The 19,331-nt window shown below is 38.6% G+C and overlaps 1 protein-coding gene across 1 annotated transcript in view; it reads right to left on the reverse strand.

The window, feature by feature from the left end:
* Positions 1 to 1,075: 1,075 nt before the first annotated feature.
* LOC120932394 overlaps positions 1,076 to 19,331 on the reverse strand; it is a 28,716-nt gene continuing 10,460 nt past the window's right edge. The window contains exons 4-10 of the mRNA XM_040344734.1: positions 17,328 to 17,375; positions 14,360 to 14,410; positions 13,811 to 13,876; positions 11,313 to 11,360; positions 8,890 to 8,922; positions 3,785 to 4,752; positions 1,076 to 1,242 (exon numbers count right to left, since the gene is read on the reverse strand). Coding sequence (XP_040200668.1) covers positions 3,793 to 4,752; positions 8,890 to 8,922; positions 11,313 to 11,360; positions 13,811 to 13,876; positions 14,360 to 14,410; positions 17,328 to 17,375 — 1,206 coding nt within the window. The 3' untranslated portion in view covers positions 1,076 to 1,242; positions 3,785 to 3,792. The remainder of the gene's footprint in view (positions 1,243 to 3,784; positions 4,753 to 8,889; positions 8,923 to 11,312; positions 11,361 to 13,810; positions 13,877 to 14,359; positions 14,411 to 17,327; positions 17,376 to 19,331) is intronic.

Below are 19,331 nucleotides of genomic sequence, written 5' to 3' on the forward strand. Positions count from 1 at the left end.
AACTGAGGTCATGGTGGAAGGGGCAGAATTTAATGCAATGGCTGCAGTGTTTCCTGGGAAGTGGGTGGAGCTGCGCTCTCTCCAAGTGCTCTCCTGAAAGACTCGTAGAAATACCGTTACCGGTAAGTCTAACTAAGGTTTTTTTATTTATTGAAAAAAATATATATATATATATATATTTTTTTATATATATATATATATATATTTTTTTATTATTATTAAAGGGTCCGGAGGTCCCCAGGGCCCCAGATGGCAACGCCTCTTTTTTTTATAAAAAAAAAAACGTTTTACATTTTTTTTATATATTTTTTTTATATTTCTTTTTTTTATATGTATATATATTGTTATTAAAGGGCCGAGAGGTCCCCAGGGCCCTGGATGGCAACCCACTTTTTTTATTAACTTTTTATATTATAGTGCCCAGAGGTCCCCAGGGCGCCGGATGGCAACCACCCCACCCCCCCCCCCCCTCTTTTTTTTTTATATAATTTTTTTTTAATATTATTAAAGGGCCCAGAGGTCCCTAGGGCCCCGGGTGGCAACCCCCCTTTTTTTTAATAAAAAATGTTTTACATTTTTTTATATATATTTTCTTTTATTAAAGGTCCCAGAGGTTCCCAGGGCCCCAGATGGCAACCCCCCCTTTTTTTATTTTTTTTATATATATTTTTTTTCATTTCTTTTGTAAAGGGCTCATCCGACCCCCACCCCCCCCCCCCGCGTCGGCACCCACCCGCTTCTCAATTTGAGGTGACAGCACCCCCCCCCCTGCTCCAGAGGGCCCATGCCTGAAGCTGTGTAAGGGGCCCTATAATTTCTGATGGCGGCCCCCTGTGTGCACATGTTCAATGTATCTGGTAATATGAATTGTATTACATACTATACATTGAATCCTGATATATATATATATAGTATACTGTGCCCAATGTTTGAAAATTTTAGGTTACAAACTGATGTTAACTTTAGATAAGTCATGAGATCATAGTATTGATAATAGTAGAGTATTACAGTAATACAATTTAAACATTGAAAACAAATAGTACTGTCATTTAAGCATTATACAAACGTCAGAAGGTTATTTTGATGCCAATTTATTGATTATATCATTTTGTAACATTCATTATTCTAAAATATGAGATACAGAATCAATATGAGATTTATATGTATCATACAGCAGTGTAACATAATAAAATTTGCTGTCGTTGTTTTACTTTTGTGCACTGAAAAACGATTTCTTGTGCCCTGAAAATAAAAAAAAATGTTTATATGTATATATTTATATATTCAATGTTAGTATAAATGTAAGTAAAGCATTTTAGTAAAACATTTTTTAATGATGGATAATCAAAAAGTAATGCAATATACAATGTTGTAATAAAAAAACTAAGCAAGTCTAAGGCCCCTTCCACACAGGGACGGACTCGTTTGCAGCGGTCCGCCAGCTCAGCAGGAGATCTCTCCGCTGATCTCCGCTGAGCTGGCGAATGACAGGCACAGGCCCCTCTCTGCTCACTGAGCGGGGAGGAGCTTGTCCAGAGCCGCTGTCTCCTATGGAGAGATCGGACGAAAACGGACAGCATGTGCGTTTTCATCAGATCTCACCCGATCAGCCATGGATCCGTCTGACACTGCTGACATCTGACGCTTCATAGAGATATATGAAGCGGCCGTTCAGGTCCGCTGACAAAACTGACAGGCGGATCTGAACGATCCAACCGTGTGAAAGGGGCCCAAGTCTTTCATTATTTTATCCTTTTTTCAATCTATGTGCATGAAAATAAATAAGTTACATTGTATAGGCTCTCCCCAAGTAATCAAAGTTCACTTCCATTGCGTTAACATCACAAATACTTTGGAGCATATTTACTAAAACAAGAAACATAAGTTAACCCCCCTGGCGGTATTCCCGAGTCTGACTCGGGGTTAAATTTTTCAGCTATGATATGTAACCCCGAGTTAGACTCGGGCTCCTCTCGCTGGATCCACAAGCAGTGTTTACTTACCTTGTCCCTGGATCCAGCGATGCCACCGCGCTGTGTGAGCGAGCGGGTCCTCGCTCAATTCACACGGTGCCTCTGTGTGCCGCCGATCTTCGTTCCTTGCGACGTTACGATGCACAGGAGCGGAGAACGGCGCCAAATTCAAAAAGGTAAACAAATACCTTACATACAGTATACTGTAATCTTATAGATTACATTACTGTATGTAAAAAATACACACACCCTTGTCCCTAGTGGTCTGTCCATGTCCTGCATGTACTTTTATATAATAAAAACCTTTCTTCTTGCAAACTGTAGATTGTCCATAGCAACCAAAAGTGTCCCTTTATGTCAAAAATGGATTTAGAGCAGCTAGAAAACAGCGATAATAATTTATAATCACTTGCAGAATTGTGCGATAGCGATTTGTGGGGAAATTCGTCATAAAAAAATAAAAGTAATGACAGCGACAATTCTGCAACTGAGCAAATTTCAGTGATTTTGAGTTGATTACATTATTGAATAATTTTTATTATAATTATATTATTATTTGTTATAATTATTTAAAATTATGTATTATATTATAATTTATCATTTTGTTTTTAAAAAAAATTCATACCCGGGATGCCTATTAGACTCTGGATTGGTCAGATTTAAGTGAGTTATTCCTAAGAATTACAGGCCTACAGTAAAAAAAGCCAAATTTCCTTGCAAATAATGGTACCGCTTTCAGCACCTTTTTTCTGAAATAATCATACCGCCAGGGAGGTTAACTGACATTTAAGACACAAAGCAGAGTGTTTGTCAAAGAATTCTGACTGAGGCTAGGTTCCCACTTTTGTGTGCGAGAGAGCGGCAGTACTATGCTATTTGGAGCATGTAAAATTGCGCATATTGGCAGATGCATGGAGGTGCCAGTAACATTATTGGCACCACCGTGCATCTGCTAAAGAGCACCTTGTTTCTGTGCATGTCAGGAAAGCCGCACTAGTGTGAACGTAGTTTGACTTGTGACAGGTTGGTGTTTTTTCATGTGTCTCTTTTAATTGCTTAGTACAGTTCTATGTAATAAATATACTTGTGATCACAAGCAAATGTGCTTTTGGCATAGTAAGTTTTTAAAAAGCATAGTCAGTTGATAGCCTAACATATGGTAAATGCTATGTTTCAGTGAGATATTTAAAACTGAACTCCAAGAAAATAGCTACAAACACAGATAAAACACATATGTGAAAGCTGTTTTACCTTGTATTTCTTTCCATCCAGCCCTGATATTTACACAGCTCTGCCCCAGGTTACAGCCCTATCTAGCATGAGAGGGGAGCTTTATTTACTGCAGTTTCACTTTCATGTACAGGTTCCCCTCCCCCACATCTATTCTGATACTGGGCAGTGAAACCACAATCATTACATGGATGAACTAATATTTTGGTTATTTTCCGCTCTCCTTATATCAGCAGGCGCCTTCCACTGCAATACAGTATGCCTGAATGACTCCTTGTGCAGATTCTCCCTCCATTTCTCTGAGCTCTGTTGTACAGACTGTACAGGGGCTGCAAGAGGTAGATGTGAAGATAAATTCCAAATTTGGGTACTTGGACCATTTGCATTACAAAAGTAATTGAATGATCTATTGATGACTTGAGAGCTGCATTAATTTATGAATTATTTTATCTACCCAAAGTTCAGCTTTATTATGTAGGTCTTATATAGAAAATACAAAGTATGACAGCAGTAGTAATGCCATTAAAACCAGCAACACTAAGATGCAAAACATATTTTAATATAATGAAGTATTGTTTTACCTTTTCTATTATTTAAGACGTAGGCTTGTCATCCGATAAGCAGAGGTATCTGCTGCTCTTGCAACTCCACTTTCTGAAAAAAGGCCTCCAAGATCATTTACACCTCCAGTTCCTATCATGCTTCCTCCAGGATATCCTGTATTTGAAATAGGTCTGCCTAAATCTAAATTTGCACCTGCAGACATTGCAACATTTCCATCTAAACCTCCAGTAACTTCCCCTGAAGCTTGAATAGCAGTTGAATCACTTCCCCATGTAGGGTTGGGGATTATTCTTGTAGGGCCACTGTTTGACCCACTTCCACTTGTACCTAGAACCCCTCCTAAAAGTTCAGGAACAATATTTGCAACACTTCCAAGAGGGCCATTTGCCCCTAAAACCCCATCTAAAAGGTTAGGAGCTATTTCTGTAACAATTCCAAGAGGGCCACTTTTTGGCTCACCTAAAACGCTGCCTACAGTTCCTAAAATACCAGTATTTGAATCAAGATTTCCAATCAACCCTGTAGCTGTATTAATAAGTCCACTATCTGGTCCACCTAGCAATCCTTCAACAGAATTTGTGACTTTTTCAAGTGTGTCACCAATGGTATGTACAGCACTATTAACTACTTGTAGCACAGTTGGCACCAGTTGTGTTACCCCACTCAAAAGTCCATTTGACCGCGTTACTGACCCTGCTGTTCCTCCACTGGATTGTAAAAGACTCCCTGTTACATCAGTTACCATTGCTGTGGTTCCATCAAGTTTCTTACCCAAATCACCAACATTTTTAATAACAACTCCTGGTAACCCACTTAATGATACAATTAACTCTCTAACCAAAACACCTGGTCCCAAAAGGACTTCTAGGACAAGCTGGAGGAGTTTTGGATTCCGAATCTGTAATAATGCTAAAAGGCGGGTCACTCTATCTATTGGTCTAGTTGCCTGACTTTGTCCAATAAAGCTAGGAACAAAATATAAAGACTGGATTAAAAAAAAAAAAAAAAAAGATACATGAGAAAGATGCACACTGTGAAACAAAATAATGTAATATTTCATAATAAAAGTGAACTTTAGTAACAACAAGAATTAGCATAACATGATTTTCAATTTTCTAACCTTTAAAGCTAAGGATCTTTATTTGAACCATATGACTATAACTTACAAATCTCATGGGACTTAACTAAAAAATAAATTTCCTTTTTTTGAAAATAATCATTCTTATCCTGACAACGGCAGTTTTCACTAAAGCCCTGTACACACGATCGGATATATGATGGAATCTAATCCGATGGATTTTTTCATTAGATATCCGATGAAGCTGACTTTCATCAGTCTTGCCTACACACCATCGGTTAAAAATCCGATCGTGTCCAACGCGGTGACGTAAAACACACCGACGTGCTGAGAAAAATTAAGTTCAATGCTTCCGAGCATGCGTCGACTTGATTCTGAGTATGCGTGGATTTTTGAACGATGAATTTCCCCACAGACGATCGTTTTTTTTCTATCGTTTTTTTAACCATAAGAAAAATTTATAACAGGTTCACTATTTTTTCATGGATAAAAAAACGATCAGTTTGTCCTATGAAAACGGTCCATCGGTCCATTTTCAGCAGACGAACCGGTCGTGTGTACAGGGCTTAACTGTTATATTCAATGACCTAAAAAGATTACTGATGACATTAATAGTGATATTGTGGGAATTTTTTAAATCATCATGTTATGAGAGCATTTACTACTACCTGTGACCTCAGTCCTGCCCTGGGGAGTAGGTTTACCATGGCAAACCTATGTTCCCTACATTCTGGAACAGTAAAGCGTCTGCCATCATCCACCTCTACGTCTCAGGGTCATCACATCACAGATTTGTCTTTCATCAGTCAGTGAGCAGAAATGAAAGCTTTTACTGACTTGCCTGGAGATAATGACCTTTACATATTTTCTTGTTCTCTTGTAAAAACTCTTATGTTTTTTACATCAGCAGGAATTAACAGTTGTACTGTCCCATTCATATTTTAAAATATACGTAAACCATAACTGAATTATATTTAGTTTGCTAAAGTGCGCAAAAAACTATAAAATGTTTTATTGAGGCGGTCACTTGTATTCTCCATCAGAAGCCCAGGTGACAGTGTAACAAAGCATGGGACCATTTGGAAGTCTTTCATGACAGGATCACCAGGTATTATTTTAATGGAAGCTCCATGTTTAAAAAAAATTACAATGACTTTTGAAACTACCCTGTCACATGTGTCACTGACTGAGACTACACGAGCCCAAGCAAACAAACAATACAGTACAAGCATGGTTCACCACGGTCACTATTAGGAAGTTTGTCTAGAGCAGGGGTGTCCAAACTGAGGCCCAAGATGGTCATGAATGCGGCCCAACACAAAATCCCAAACTTACTTAAAAATGTTGATTTTTTTGGAGGAGGGGGGGCGGGGGGGGGTTTGTAAAAATGCGTTTTCACTTAGCAAACACATTCAGCCAAAGAAAAATTTGACAGTGTCTTTACTGGACTTTTATAAGTTCTCCCAAAGAAATATATCCTACATTCACACCTTATTCATGTCATCAATTCTCAGCAGCACCTATATTTGGTGGCAACTTTTTTCAAGGATGAAGCACACGAAGGCCAAAATTAGAACCAAAATATCTGATGAACACCTTGAGAATTGGCACTACATCCATCAAACCAGATATCAATGCGTTAGTTTATCAAAAACGGTGTCAAATATTGCACTAGTTTTATGTTGCCCTCTTTTGCTTTTCTAAAAAAAATTACAAAACAATGTGGTTTTATTACTCAGATAGGTACATTCTCTATCCGCTTGCCGACCGCCGCACAAACGTATAAATCGACAGAATGGCACGGCTGGGCAAATGGGCGTATTTATATATGTCCCCTTTAATTTGCCGGCATGTGGTCACGCGCGCCGCGACCCTGTCGTGAGCTCCTTGACTGTGCCTGCGGGACCTGCGGACTCGGGGAGATGTCAGTGTAAACACATCTCCCCGTTCTTCCTAGTGACATTTCACTGATCGTCTGTTCCCTCTCATCAGGAACAGCGATCAGTGACGTGTCACTCGTACCCACACCCCCTAACAGTTAGAAGCACTCCCTAGGACACACTTAACCCCTTCAGCACCCCCTACAGGTTAACCCCTTCACTGCCAGTGTCATTTTTACAGTAATTAGTGCATTTTTATTGCACTGATCGCAGTAAAAATGACAATGGTCCTAAAATGGTGTCAAAAGTGTCTGATGTGTCTGCCATAACGTCGCAGTCATGATAAAAATCGCTGATCATCCCCATTACTAGTACAAATAAAAATATTAATAAAAATGCCATAAAACTATCCCCTGTTTTGTAGACGCTATAACTTTTGTGCAAATCAATAAACGCATATTGCGATTTTTTTACCAAAAATATGTAGAAGAATGCATATCGGCCTAAACTAGCTCTATTTTTGTTTATAGCGCAAACAAATAAAAACCGCAGAGGTGGCCAAATACCACCAAAAGAAAACTCTATTTATGAGAAAAAAAGGACATACATTTTGTTTGGGAGCCACATCGCACGACCGCACAATTATCAGTTAAAGCGACGCAGTGCCAAATCGCAAAAAGTGGCCTGGTCTTTCAGCCAGCCAAATGGTCTAGGGCTTAAGTGGCTATATCAGTGATCGTTAACTTGTGATTTGCTTGACTTCTTCTGCTTATCAACTATCCTTATTGTTAGTGTATTTTATGTGTGGCCCAAGACAATTCCTCTTTTTCCAATGTGGCCCAGGAAGCTCAAAAGATTAGACACCCCTGGCCTAGAGTGATGATGTGCAGCCAACACTAGTAAGCAATTTAAGGTCTTGGGCCTTCATGTGAACCCATAAAAAAAGAAAACTTACAGCAAGTAATTAGTTTAGCAAACATTTACTGATAATACTGCAGACCTTGTTCATACATTCTTCTTCTGAAGCCTCGTACACACGACCGAGGAACTCGACAGGCGAAACACATCGTTTTCCTCGTCGAGTTCCTTGTTAGGCTGTCAAGGAACTCGACAAGGCAAGTTTCTCCATTCCCGTCGAGGAAATAAAGAACTTGCTCTCTTTTTGGCTCGTCGAGTTTCTCGACAGTTTCCTCAATGAAAATGTACACACGACCAGTTTCCTCAGCAAAAAAGAAATCTCCCAGCAAGTTTCTTGCTGGTTTTTGCAGAGAAACTCGGTCGTGTGTACGAGGCTTCAGGCCCCGTACACACGACCAGTTTCCTCGGCAGAATTCAGCTTCCGACCGAGTTTCTGGCTGAATTCTGCCGAGAAACCCGGCCGTGTGTACACTTTCGGCCGAGGAAGCCGACGAGGACCTCGGCGAGGAAATAGAGAACATGTTCTCTATTTCCTCGTTGTTCTATGGGAGAACTCGGCCCGCCGAGGTCCTCGGCGGCTCCAGGACTGAACTGGCCGAGGAACTCGATGTGTTTGGCACGTCGAGTTCCTCGGCCGTGTGTACGGGGCCTTAGAGTCATTAGATGTGCAGACTATTTATGTTTGCATTGAACAAAACAAACTGATCTGATTTACAAAAATTTGAATTTGGAAGTGCATTTTCTAAAAAATAAGGTCCGGTTCCCACTGGTGCAATGTCCGCACTGAAGTGCAAATCATGCACAATCTCTGTGCGATGCGATTTCAGCCATACAGATAGTATGGCTGATATCGCATTGCATTCGGACCAAACTCGTACAGGACTCTTCTTTTGGTCCGCAGCAGAATCAGATCTCATGGCGTTCACATCAATATAATACGATTCCTGTCTGAATTTGCAGTTCGCACTGCGACATGCGAACTGATTTGGGGGTGTCATTAACTTTTAATTGACACTCCTAGTAGTTTGCATAGAGCAGTGTGGACTGCCGCCGGGGGAGACATGTGATGCAGGAACCCGCAGACGATTTGCAGGGTTCCTGCATCGCTGCAGTGGGAACCAAGCCTAAAAGCTAAAAGTTTTCATTGGCTTCTTTGTCGTTATTTTTCCTCAGCTTCACTATGAATGAACGGGTGCCAATATTGAATAACAATATAACATCAACATTTTGACAGATTTGTATTTACCAGTATGCTGCCTGTTTTTGTGAGAAGTGATTTCTGTAATAAAAAAAAAAAAGGAAAACAAAGCCAAACCTTAATAATCAAAGTGAAAAATCCCATGAAAGAAAATGTTTTGTCCATGCTCGGGCTTATTGTATGAGAAAGTTTAAAGTGCATTGTTGATATGCAAAATGAAGCAGCCTATACCAATCCGATTTTAAGCTATTCATGTACGATCAGTAAATTATGGATTCTGATTGTTATCTTGTCAGTCAAGCTCAACTGTCATAAATGTCAGCTCTGCCCAATAATGTTTCTGATTTACTGGATAATTTAATCAAATCTAGATTTTGCTTCTCTCAAAAATCCACAATAATTCCAATTTTGATCAATTTCAATGTCATATTTTCTAGATGGATTTCCCCCAATGTAACATAAACAAATAACTTTTCTGCATAAATTCACTCCTTTATTATGGTCCTGTCAGAAAAGTCAGCAACACGAATCATCAGGAGGCCATATAATTGTTGTAATGACTAGGTGATATGAAAAGCTAATGGGTGATTTAACCCTTTCTCCTACATAGCTGAAACCCATTTTGGGCAGAGGTAGTCATTGATGTTTGCAACGCATAGCATGCATTGTCTTAATTTCTCATCGGTTAAACAATAAGTGTCATTTCTATATTTCGTTGTAAAGTGTTTTTAGTTTTCAATCTAAAATGCAAAGTGACCAACTTTACTCTGACTTTCCTGATCTGAACATTTTTTTTAAGGTTTATAATTTAGTACTAAAGCTGGAGACAACTGGTCTGGCTCAAGGAAGAAAGACATATGATCTCACAATCGTAGTAGAGTGGTGCACTGAAGCACCAGTTCCATGTGAGTCCCCCGGACTGGGGCTTGTGTTTAATACATTTTTATATACTAAAATGGTATCACACTATCCAGCTTTTTTTTGTTATCCTACATGTACATGGAGACAAGGTTATTGGGCAGCCCAGCATCCCACAGAATTCTCAGAACCCACACAGAACCCAGAGGTGGTTCACAGGCATGTTTTGACTGAACTTAAGTGTTAGGTCACACGCTCTGAGGTGAGCGTTAATTACCTCGGGGAGGGGGGGAGCACCAGTGTGTGAACCCATCAATATGTTTGGATCATCACATTAAGAATCAACTACACAATTTGTTATGGACATTATGGTTTAACTTTGTTGCACTGACTTATGCAATTTACTGTCAGTGCTTTGTCACTTTATTTACTTATGTTATGGTAACATCTCTGTATAGAATTTGAGATTTAATCATGTTAGTTTGATTCACGTGAATAGCACTTTATTGCACCACTGTCACTTTATCTAGATATCATTTATCGTTATTATCATTGTATGGGAATTGCGATTTAATCATGTCAGTCTGATTAGGACTTTATTGCAATATTATCACTTTATCCAGTTATTACCATACACTATTGTTTACAGTTTAAGATAGCGTGCCATTTTATAACATTTATACTAGTTTTGCATAAAAATTTATGGCACATGATCAATGGCAGCAGCTGTCCATATAGTATCACTTTTCTGAGTGGTAGCTCACAAAACTTCTTTACTCAGATTATAATTCAGTACTGTTAGCCAGTTAATAAGTATAATAACCAGGCAACAAGCTTTTTTTTTTTTTAAATGGTCAACAACAGACACTGTATATCTCTCAGATATAGGTATACATTAACCTGTTCTTACAACTACCATCCCTAAAAACAACAAAAACAAGCGAACACATGTATCCAATCTAAGGCTGTTTGATAGATCATGAATCTTAAATGGCTGATTTATACAGAGCACCTGCTACAGTGCTTAAAAAAAAGAAAAATTGCTTGGATAGCTACAACAGTTGCCCATCACTGGTCTTGATATCCCACATTGTTGCAGAGGGGATCTGACATAACATAGTTTAAGCAAAATATTGGAAGGGACACACCCGTTTTGCTTTATTGAGGGACCCTAAAAATATGTTTTAGAGCAACATGGAAAAACACTTTAAATTAAAGAGGTAAAATTCAGTTCTTGGAGCTAATATTGGCATAGCAGAACAAACTGTGTTTCAAGGCATTCTTGGCATTAAAAAATTTGACAAAATAGCATTAGGTGCCTGCTTGGGTTTTGTATAAACCTGCTTTATAAAAATGTTTATATAAAACCCAAGTACCATGGCAGGAAAGGCAGCAAGGGCAAGACCAGTTAGCTGCTGGATCAATGTTGGATCAATCCAGGATAATTCTGGCTGTGTTGCATTTATATGAATTTGTTTATATCCCTATAGGTAGATTAGGTCAGTCTAAATATCAACAAAAACATATTCCCCCCTCTGTTTGAAGAGATGATCTCTATATTAGATATCAGAATTTCATCAATTTAAACTCTGCTGTTAATATGTTCATATTACCACTGAGCCACATTGAGGTATAATGCCATCTCCAAGATTAAGGGTCATCTAAAATAGAAATAAAATGTGAATTAAAATAGATACATAAATATGAATGTACAATGCTTTCAACATTGAACTGCAGACAAAATTATTTGATATTCTTTATTAGGAACTCCAACAAAAATACATTTCAGGTACATCAGAATTCTTTATCAGTTTTTTACTGTATCCCCAGTGGGAAATTACCCCCATTTTCCTATGTGGTTACCTGGATAGGAAGGCAATAGAGATCTCCCCAAGGGGGACAGACAGTGGTTTTAATCCTTCCAAATTCTAAACAAAACTAAACCTAACCAAATGAAAAACAACAAATACTTTTTATTGAGATTTTAGGCATTTAAGTACAAAATATGTTGATGTTTACTGTAAACATGTAAAGTTACCAGCAATAGCTATTATTACATAAGTTTGACAGTTTTTCTCATTCTGACAAATTTGCTTTAAACTTCTGTCCCCAGACGTTAAGCAAAAAGTAACATTTTGTGAAAGAGCTGTTAACAACATTGACAGTTGTGCTTTTGAATGTTTGAATGTTCCCACTATAGAGTCTGAAACTGGAATTAAAGGAAAAATAAAAAAAGACATAGTGTACACAATGCAGTCCATCACTAACTAGTGGCACAACGCCAATCATTGTATTCTCAGTTTTTTTACCTGTTGATCCTTTAGTTATATTTTAAAGCTGAACTATAATACTTTGAAGATGAACTAAAGCTAAATAGGAATTATGGGCCAGATCCTCAAAAGAGATACGCAGGCGGATCTGCTGTTCCGCCTGCGTATCCCTGTTTCTATCTTTGGAACTGATCCACATAATCAGTTTCCAAGAGATAGACAGAAGATCCGACATGTGTAAGGGACTTACACTGCCGGATCTTAGGATGCAGTACCGCATCCGCCGCTGGGGGCATTTTGCGTCGAAATGCTGCTTCGGGTATGCAAATTAGCACTTACGGAGATCCACAAAGCTTTTACGCTTCGTTTTTTCTCCGTAAGTATTAAGTTGCATGTGTAAAATTAGGGCTGCTTTTACAAAGTGTAAACTGTTTACACTTTGTAAAAGTAGACCCTTCTTACCCGCGACGCTGTTATTTTTTTTTCCCGCCGTATCTTTTTTTTTTTCGACGTAACTTTTTTGACCCGGCGCGATTCACGAAGCTCGGCGTAATGTAATTTCGCGCTATGCACGTCGGGAAAATCAGGTCACAAGCATGCGCAGTACGTCCGGCGCAGGAGTGCGCCTAATTTAAATGGGACTCGCCCCCATTTGAATAGGAACGCCTTGCGCCGGCGGAATTTAAGTTACACACCCGAGAATTTCTAGGTAAGTGCTTTGTGGATCGGGCACTTAGGTAGAAATTTTCCGGCAGTGTAACTTAAATGGGAAAAGATAAGTTACGGCGGCTGGCTGTGGATCTGGCCCTATCTTTTTTCAAAACTTGCATTGGTCCAGCTTGGTTATATCTAATTCTTTTTATCCCACAACTAAATGGCCACTGGTGATAGTGACATCATCTGCACCTCCACTACGACTTGTCCAATCAGAAAACACCTGGTATTCATTTAAAAAATGCAAGATGTTCTCTAAATGGTGAAAGTGTAGAGCAAACAGACAGAAAGTCATTTGAGCAACACCCGAAACAGACCAGTTCTAACTATATGCACAGGCTACTGCAGTGAATTTCTACATCCGCATGTAAGTTTAAAAAATATATACAATCCCTGTAGTTCAGCTTTAATAAACATTAACTGTCAAATAGGCAAATCATTTTTGTCAGGTATTTGCTTACTATCAGGCCCCGTACACACGACCGAGTTTCTCGGCAGAATCCAGCCAGAAACTCGATCGGAGCTGATTTCTGCCGAGAAACCCGGCCGTGTGTACCCTTTCGGCCGAGGAAGCCGACGAGTTCCTCGTCGAGCCAAATAGAGAACATGTTCTCTATTTCCTCGTTGTTCAATGAGGAAAGTTGGCTCGCCGAGATCCTCGGCGGCTTCACACAGAACTCGACGAGCCCGTCGAGTTCCTCGGACGTGTGTACGGGGCCTCAGTGTCTTGAAGAAAAGTCAAAATCATTTCCTGTCCTGGTGACAGTGTGTTACAGGGGCAGGAAGTAATGACAAATGTATTATCTAGGGACGGGGGCATCTACAAAAAAATTTTTTAGTAGAATAATAAACACTATTAATGTTTTTATTTTATTTTACTTCCGGTGTCACAAGCCAGATGGTGAAAAACTCTCCAGTGCCGTCATAGATAGCAGTGAGGTACAAAGCAGATTAATAGCAGGGCCCTTCTAATTTGGTGGATCAATTCCCCAATCTCTAGTGTGCAGGTAATGGATACAGATTTTAGTATTTAACAGTTCAGTGTAGCAGAGCAAGAAGAGTTCTATAAAATACTGCAGTTATGTTCCACATTGTAGAGTCATAAAAGATTGGTTTAATCCCCTTACCAAAATATCATGTATACCCCTTAGTAAATTCTGAAGATATCCTGTCACATCGAGAGATAATGCCTCCTGTATAAGCAGAAGTGTAAAAATAAATATATATATATATATATCAACATTTATTCATCTAAATTCAAAGGTTTAGGCATTTTCTACCAGAATTCCAGTTTTGACCAAGAAAAAACTCAGCTAGGCCAAAGGTCCTTGTATAACTCAACTGCCATCACTGCTGATTAGGGGATGGGAAAATACACGTTATCTATAAACTAAAGTAGATTTTAAAGCTTTACTGATACAACCACAAGACAGATAACACAACAAGAAATGTCACCAGACCACAGGCACACAGCTTTTCTAGCATCTTCACAGCCACTAGATTGCCTTTTATACTCCGCCCTATATTTCTTTACACATGACTCTAATCAGAAAGCCTACACTGTAAAGAAGTCTACACCATAGACATTATATTTTTTGAAAATAACCAAACATATATCATGTACAGGAGAAACATTCAAGATGGGTTGAAAGAAATTTTAGTAATCAAATACTCACTAAGGTAGTACCAGCTCCCAAAAGATTAGCAAGATTACAACCAGTAATTTCCTGTAAAAAGTACAGAACCACATGGTAATAAAGGATACTGTAACAAGAGATAATAAAATGTGATTTATTAGGCATATATCAGGCAAGCATTGTAACACAATGTATCTCCATGCATGGGCTGATGTACATATATCATGGTCCATTTAGGTTCCACAAAAATAGAAATGGTTTGCATCCTTTTTCGTTTATGCAGGCCCCAAATGGTACAGAATGGAGGAACATTGATGAGAACAGATAGATGCACATTTCTCCATTGTGTGCCCATCCATAGATTGCATAGGTTCAAAATTGACACAGATGTTACAAAAGTGACATCCATCCTGTTCTGATCAGAATCAGCTGGGGATCTGTTTACATAGTCTTAAATACTTTTTTTTTTTTTTAGTCAAAGGCCCAGATTCTCAAAGGAGTTACGCCAGCGTATCTCCAGATACGCAGTCGTAACTCTGAGTGTGAGGCGTCGTATCTATGCGCCTGATTCTTAGAATCAGTTACGCATAGATTTGTCTTAGATCCGACTGGCGTAAGTCTCTTACGCCGTCGTATCGAAGTTGCATATTTACGCTGGCCGCTAGGTGGCGCTTCCGTTGATTTACGTGTTGAATATGGTAATGAGCTAGATACGCCGATTCTCAAACGTACGTGCGCCCGGCGCATTTTTTTACGTCGTTTACGTAAGGCTTTTTTCGGCGTAAAGTTACCCCTGCTCTATGAGGCGTAGATGAGGCGTACCAATGTTAGGTATGGACGTCGGAACAGCGTCTGATTTTTCACGTTTTACTTGGTTGCGTAAGTCGTCCGTGAATGGGGCTGTGCGTAAGTTGCGTTCACGTCGAAAGCATTGAGTCTTTGCGGCGTAATTTGGAGCATGCGCACTGGGATACGTCCACAGACGGCGCATGCGCCGTTCGTTAAAAGCGTTGATTACGCGGGGTCACGATTAATTTCCATAAAACACGCCCACCACTTCCACATTTGAATTAGGTGGTCTTACGCCGGCCCAGTTACACTACGCCGGCGTAACTTAAAGCGCCAGTTCTTTGAGAATACGGGACCTGCCGCTCTAAGTTATGGCATTGTAGTGTATCTGAGATGCGCTACGCCCGCCTAAAGATAGGTGAATCTGGGCTAAAGTGTATTACCACACATGCCACTTTCACACACATGGCCACGTGGTTAATTGTTAGGATTTTAAATGTTCCTAATATTTTAATAAAGCTTTTTACATTTTAGCACACAAATTTCTCAGATGTTTTTTGATAGTGTCAAAATATATATATATATATATATATATATATATATATATATATATATATATATATATATATATATATATATATATATATATATATATATATATATAATGTGTGTGTGTGTGTGTGTGTGTGTGTGTGGTTTCCTTATAGAGAGGGACAATGCACTGTCCTTGCTTTATCAAAAAGACAGGGTAATATTTGCAGCATTTGCAATGTTTTCTTTTTTTGGCAAGGTATATTGCTACATATGGGGAATATGCATTATTTATGTTATAAGTACATTTTTTCCACATCCAGTAATGTGTAAGTGAAGCACTTGCAGGAATTTAATACCTCTCATGAAGATCAAAGTAGTCCACCTGACAATGCCTTCATTGGTTTTCTCTCTAGTTGGTTGGTGCTCTCTTTTATTTCAGGCATAATCCAGCATTGGCATCTACTGACTAATTTTGGCTCAAAGATAACACAATTTGGCATGTGCAAAAGGGAAAATTTTGTTTAGTTTCGTTTTGTTTTAATTCGTTATTTAATTAATTTCGTTAAGTTAGGTTCGTTACATGTGTTAAATTCGTTTTCGGAACTCGTTCGTTTTCGACCGAATTTTGAAAAATCCGGTCGAATTCGAGAGTATTTCGACCGGATTCGACAACAAATAGTCTCTTTTCGAATATAATTTCGAAATTCGATCGGAATTCAAAAAAAATAAATAAATAAATAAATAAATTTCGAATTCCAAATCGAAAACCCGCGGACGAAATTCGATCGGAATTAAAAAAAATAAAAATAAAAATTAATTTTTTCGAATTCCAAATCGAAAACCCGCGGACGAAATTCGAAAAAAAAAATCGAATTCCGAACGAATTTCGTCCGCGGGTTTTCGATTCGGAATCGAAAACGTTCGTTCGGATTCGGTAAATTCATTAATATTGCAATTCGGGAATTCGTATGCATCCGAATGTCCGAATAATGAAAAATTTGTCCGAATTTCGATGCCTAAACACAATCATGTAAATTCCAGGGCATGTGTGCAGGGGAGAAAGACTTGACATCAATGATGATGAGGTGTAGACCTGGCTTACACCACATCATCAGTGATGTCATATCCGCCTCCTCTGCTGTCCCCAGAAGGCTTTGATTCCCAGCTTGGGCTGTGCCATAGGAACCTCTGATGTTCGTTTCACCACCTGCGGTGGGAGTCTGCAGACCAGATGCACTTGAGAGTGGAACATTGATGATTTTTTTATCACCTTTGTATTAGGAGAGCAAAGAGTCACCAGCAGAGTAGGGAAACCAGCACCCGAGGCTGCACCCTAGGTGGCAGTGTGCCCTAGGTGGCTGCCTAGTTTGTCTAGCGGTAGTGCTGGCCTTGCAACTAAGGCAAAGTCATGGAGCAGGGGAGCTTGGCATTACTGCAGCCATCACCTGCTTTTTGTGGGACTCTCTTTAAGAGTACATAGAGACTCACACAGAATCCTAGTGCTGTCATTATTCTACAAGTGCATAAACAATGTTAGCCTTCTGGGTTCACATAAATTGCTATGTTGTATACTGTCCAAGACATGTAAAATGGTACACTGTCCTAAGACTGGTAACACATCCTCTTTTGCTGTACTAGTCACACACCATACTATGTAATTTTATAATTTAGGGTGGAAAATTACCTGAAGATTACGAATTGCTATTACTACTACTACTTTGTTTTCTGAAACCTAAAAAGAGAAGCATATATCAGTATAAAGAAACACTAATGCAAAATACAGTATAAACAAAGGATTTTGATTGTAAATTTTCATGCTCCCAGACCTTTAATCCTCCATACAAATGTTCGATCGGATTTTCTGACGGGAATTGTGTGATGACAGGATAATCCGACCATTTGTATGCTATATCGGACAATTGTTGTCGGATTATCCGATCGTGTGTACACAAATCCTTCGAACAAAACTTCAAAGTACAAACACGCATGCTCAGAAGCAATGCTAACCATAACACAACATTAGCAGAAGGTGCCCAAAAGGTGGCGCTAAAAAGATGAATAACCATGTAGTTTCGTGTTTGTTGGCTGACAATTTTTTGCTGTTTGTATGCAAGACATGTTCATGGCCAACGCCCTTCGGACAAAAGTTCTACGCTTTGTCCGTGGAAAATCCGATCGTGTGTACCAGGCTTAAGCAATCTCTGGGACATACAACTTGCCTGCAAGCAAATGCAGTGAGATTTCCTCCTATTAGCCTAACCTAGGGATTTGTTTTCAATTTCTCTTTATAAATTTATGAAAAATATTTGCAGTTATACAAGATTCATTACCAAATTCATTTATTCCTTCTCCTTATGTATTAAAAAAAGAACCTTGATTATTATCTATTAGCTTCTTTATCTTAAAAAAACTTCTACAGTCACACTCACATATTCCTACTTTCTTCCATACCCATTCACCCTAGTATATCCCAAGAAAAAAAAAAGGGGGGTGGCATTTATCTCCCCCTTTATATCTCCCATTTCCCTCCTTATTTTCCTCTTATATCCCCATAAGGGGTTAATTGTTATTTTCCATTTATAGATATTCTATCAAACTTGTCGAAGAACAAAATTCTTCCCATTTTTACCATATTCCTGGCATTTGATTCATTATATATATTTCTTCTCTTGTCTATCTTTCCATATGTTGTATTTCGTTCATTTCACGTATCCATTCTGTTATCGTTGGACTTTTATTTTCTCTCCTCTTACAAGCTATTATTGTTCTGGCTGCCGTTGTCATGTAGTGAAGAATATCCGTTTTAATACTCTTTATTGAATCTGACATCAGAGATAACAATTAAATATCTATACTTGGTTTCCTCTCCACACCGACACTTTCTGATATATCTCAAATATATTATTCCAAAAGTTCCTCACCAGATGACATCCATACCACATGTGGTCCATAGTCCCTCTTCCTGCTTTGCATCTCCAACAGATCTCTGTATTTCCATTATTTATTTTATTTAAGGCTACTGGGCTCCAATACCATCTCATTACTATTTTATAATTTCTCTCTTGATGTTTAATCGCTATGGATGTTTTGTGTATTGTTGCGAATATTTTCTCCCATTCTGTCTCTGATATTGGTCTCCCTATTTCCTTTTCCCATTTTTTCATTCCTAATAACTCTCTAAGAGATCCGTAAGGGAGTAATAAATTATATATCTTAGATAGTTTTTTAGTTGGTTTTTGTTTGTCTGTTAGTATTTGTTCAAATTTAGTTTTTGATCTATTTATTAAAGATAAATCTATTTTTGTTTCGATATATGTATTTAATTGATGATATTGTAACAATTTATGTTCATGTTCAGATCCTAGATCTTGCATTTTTGGCAGTTTACCATACACTAGGATCTGGGCCACCCTTATGTTCTCCCATATGTTCCATTTTAAGTATTTTGTGGTTTCTAATGCTGGTGGAAAATCTGGATTGGAGAACAATGGGGTCATAGGTCCAATCATAGTGGATATTTCTCCTTTTTTTTAATACCACGTCCCATATTTTTAATGTAGCTCTTACAAAGATTGTTCAGTTCAGTTTTTATTTCCAGGTCTTAGATGGGGTTTTATCCAAGGGAGGGATTTAAGTTGTACCCCTATAATATCTTCTTCTAGTTTAACCCATTGTTTGTCCTCTATGT

The sequence above is a fragment of the Rana temporaria genome, chromosome 3, assembly GCF_905171775.1.
Source record: "Rana temporaria chromosome 3, aRanTem1.1, whole genome shotgun sequence".
NCBI classification, from domain to species: Eukaryota; Metazoa; Chordata; class Amphibia; order Anura; family Ranidae; genus Rana; species Rana temporaria.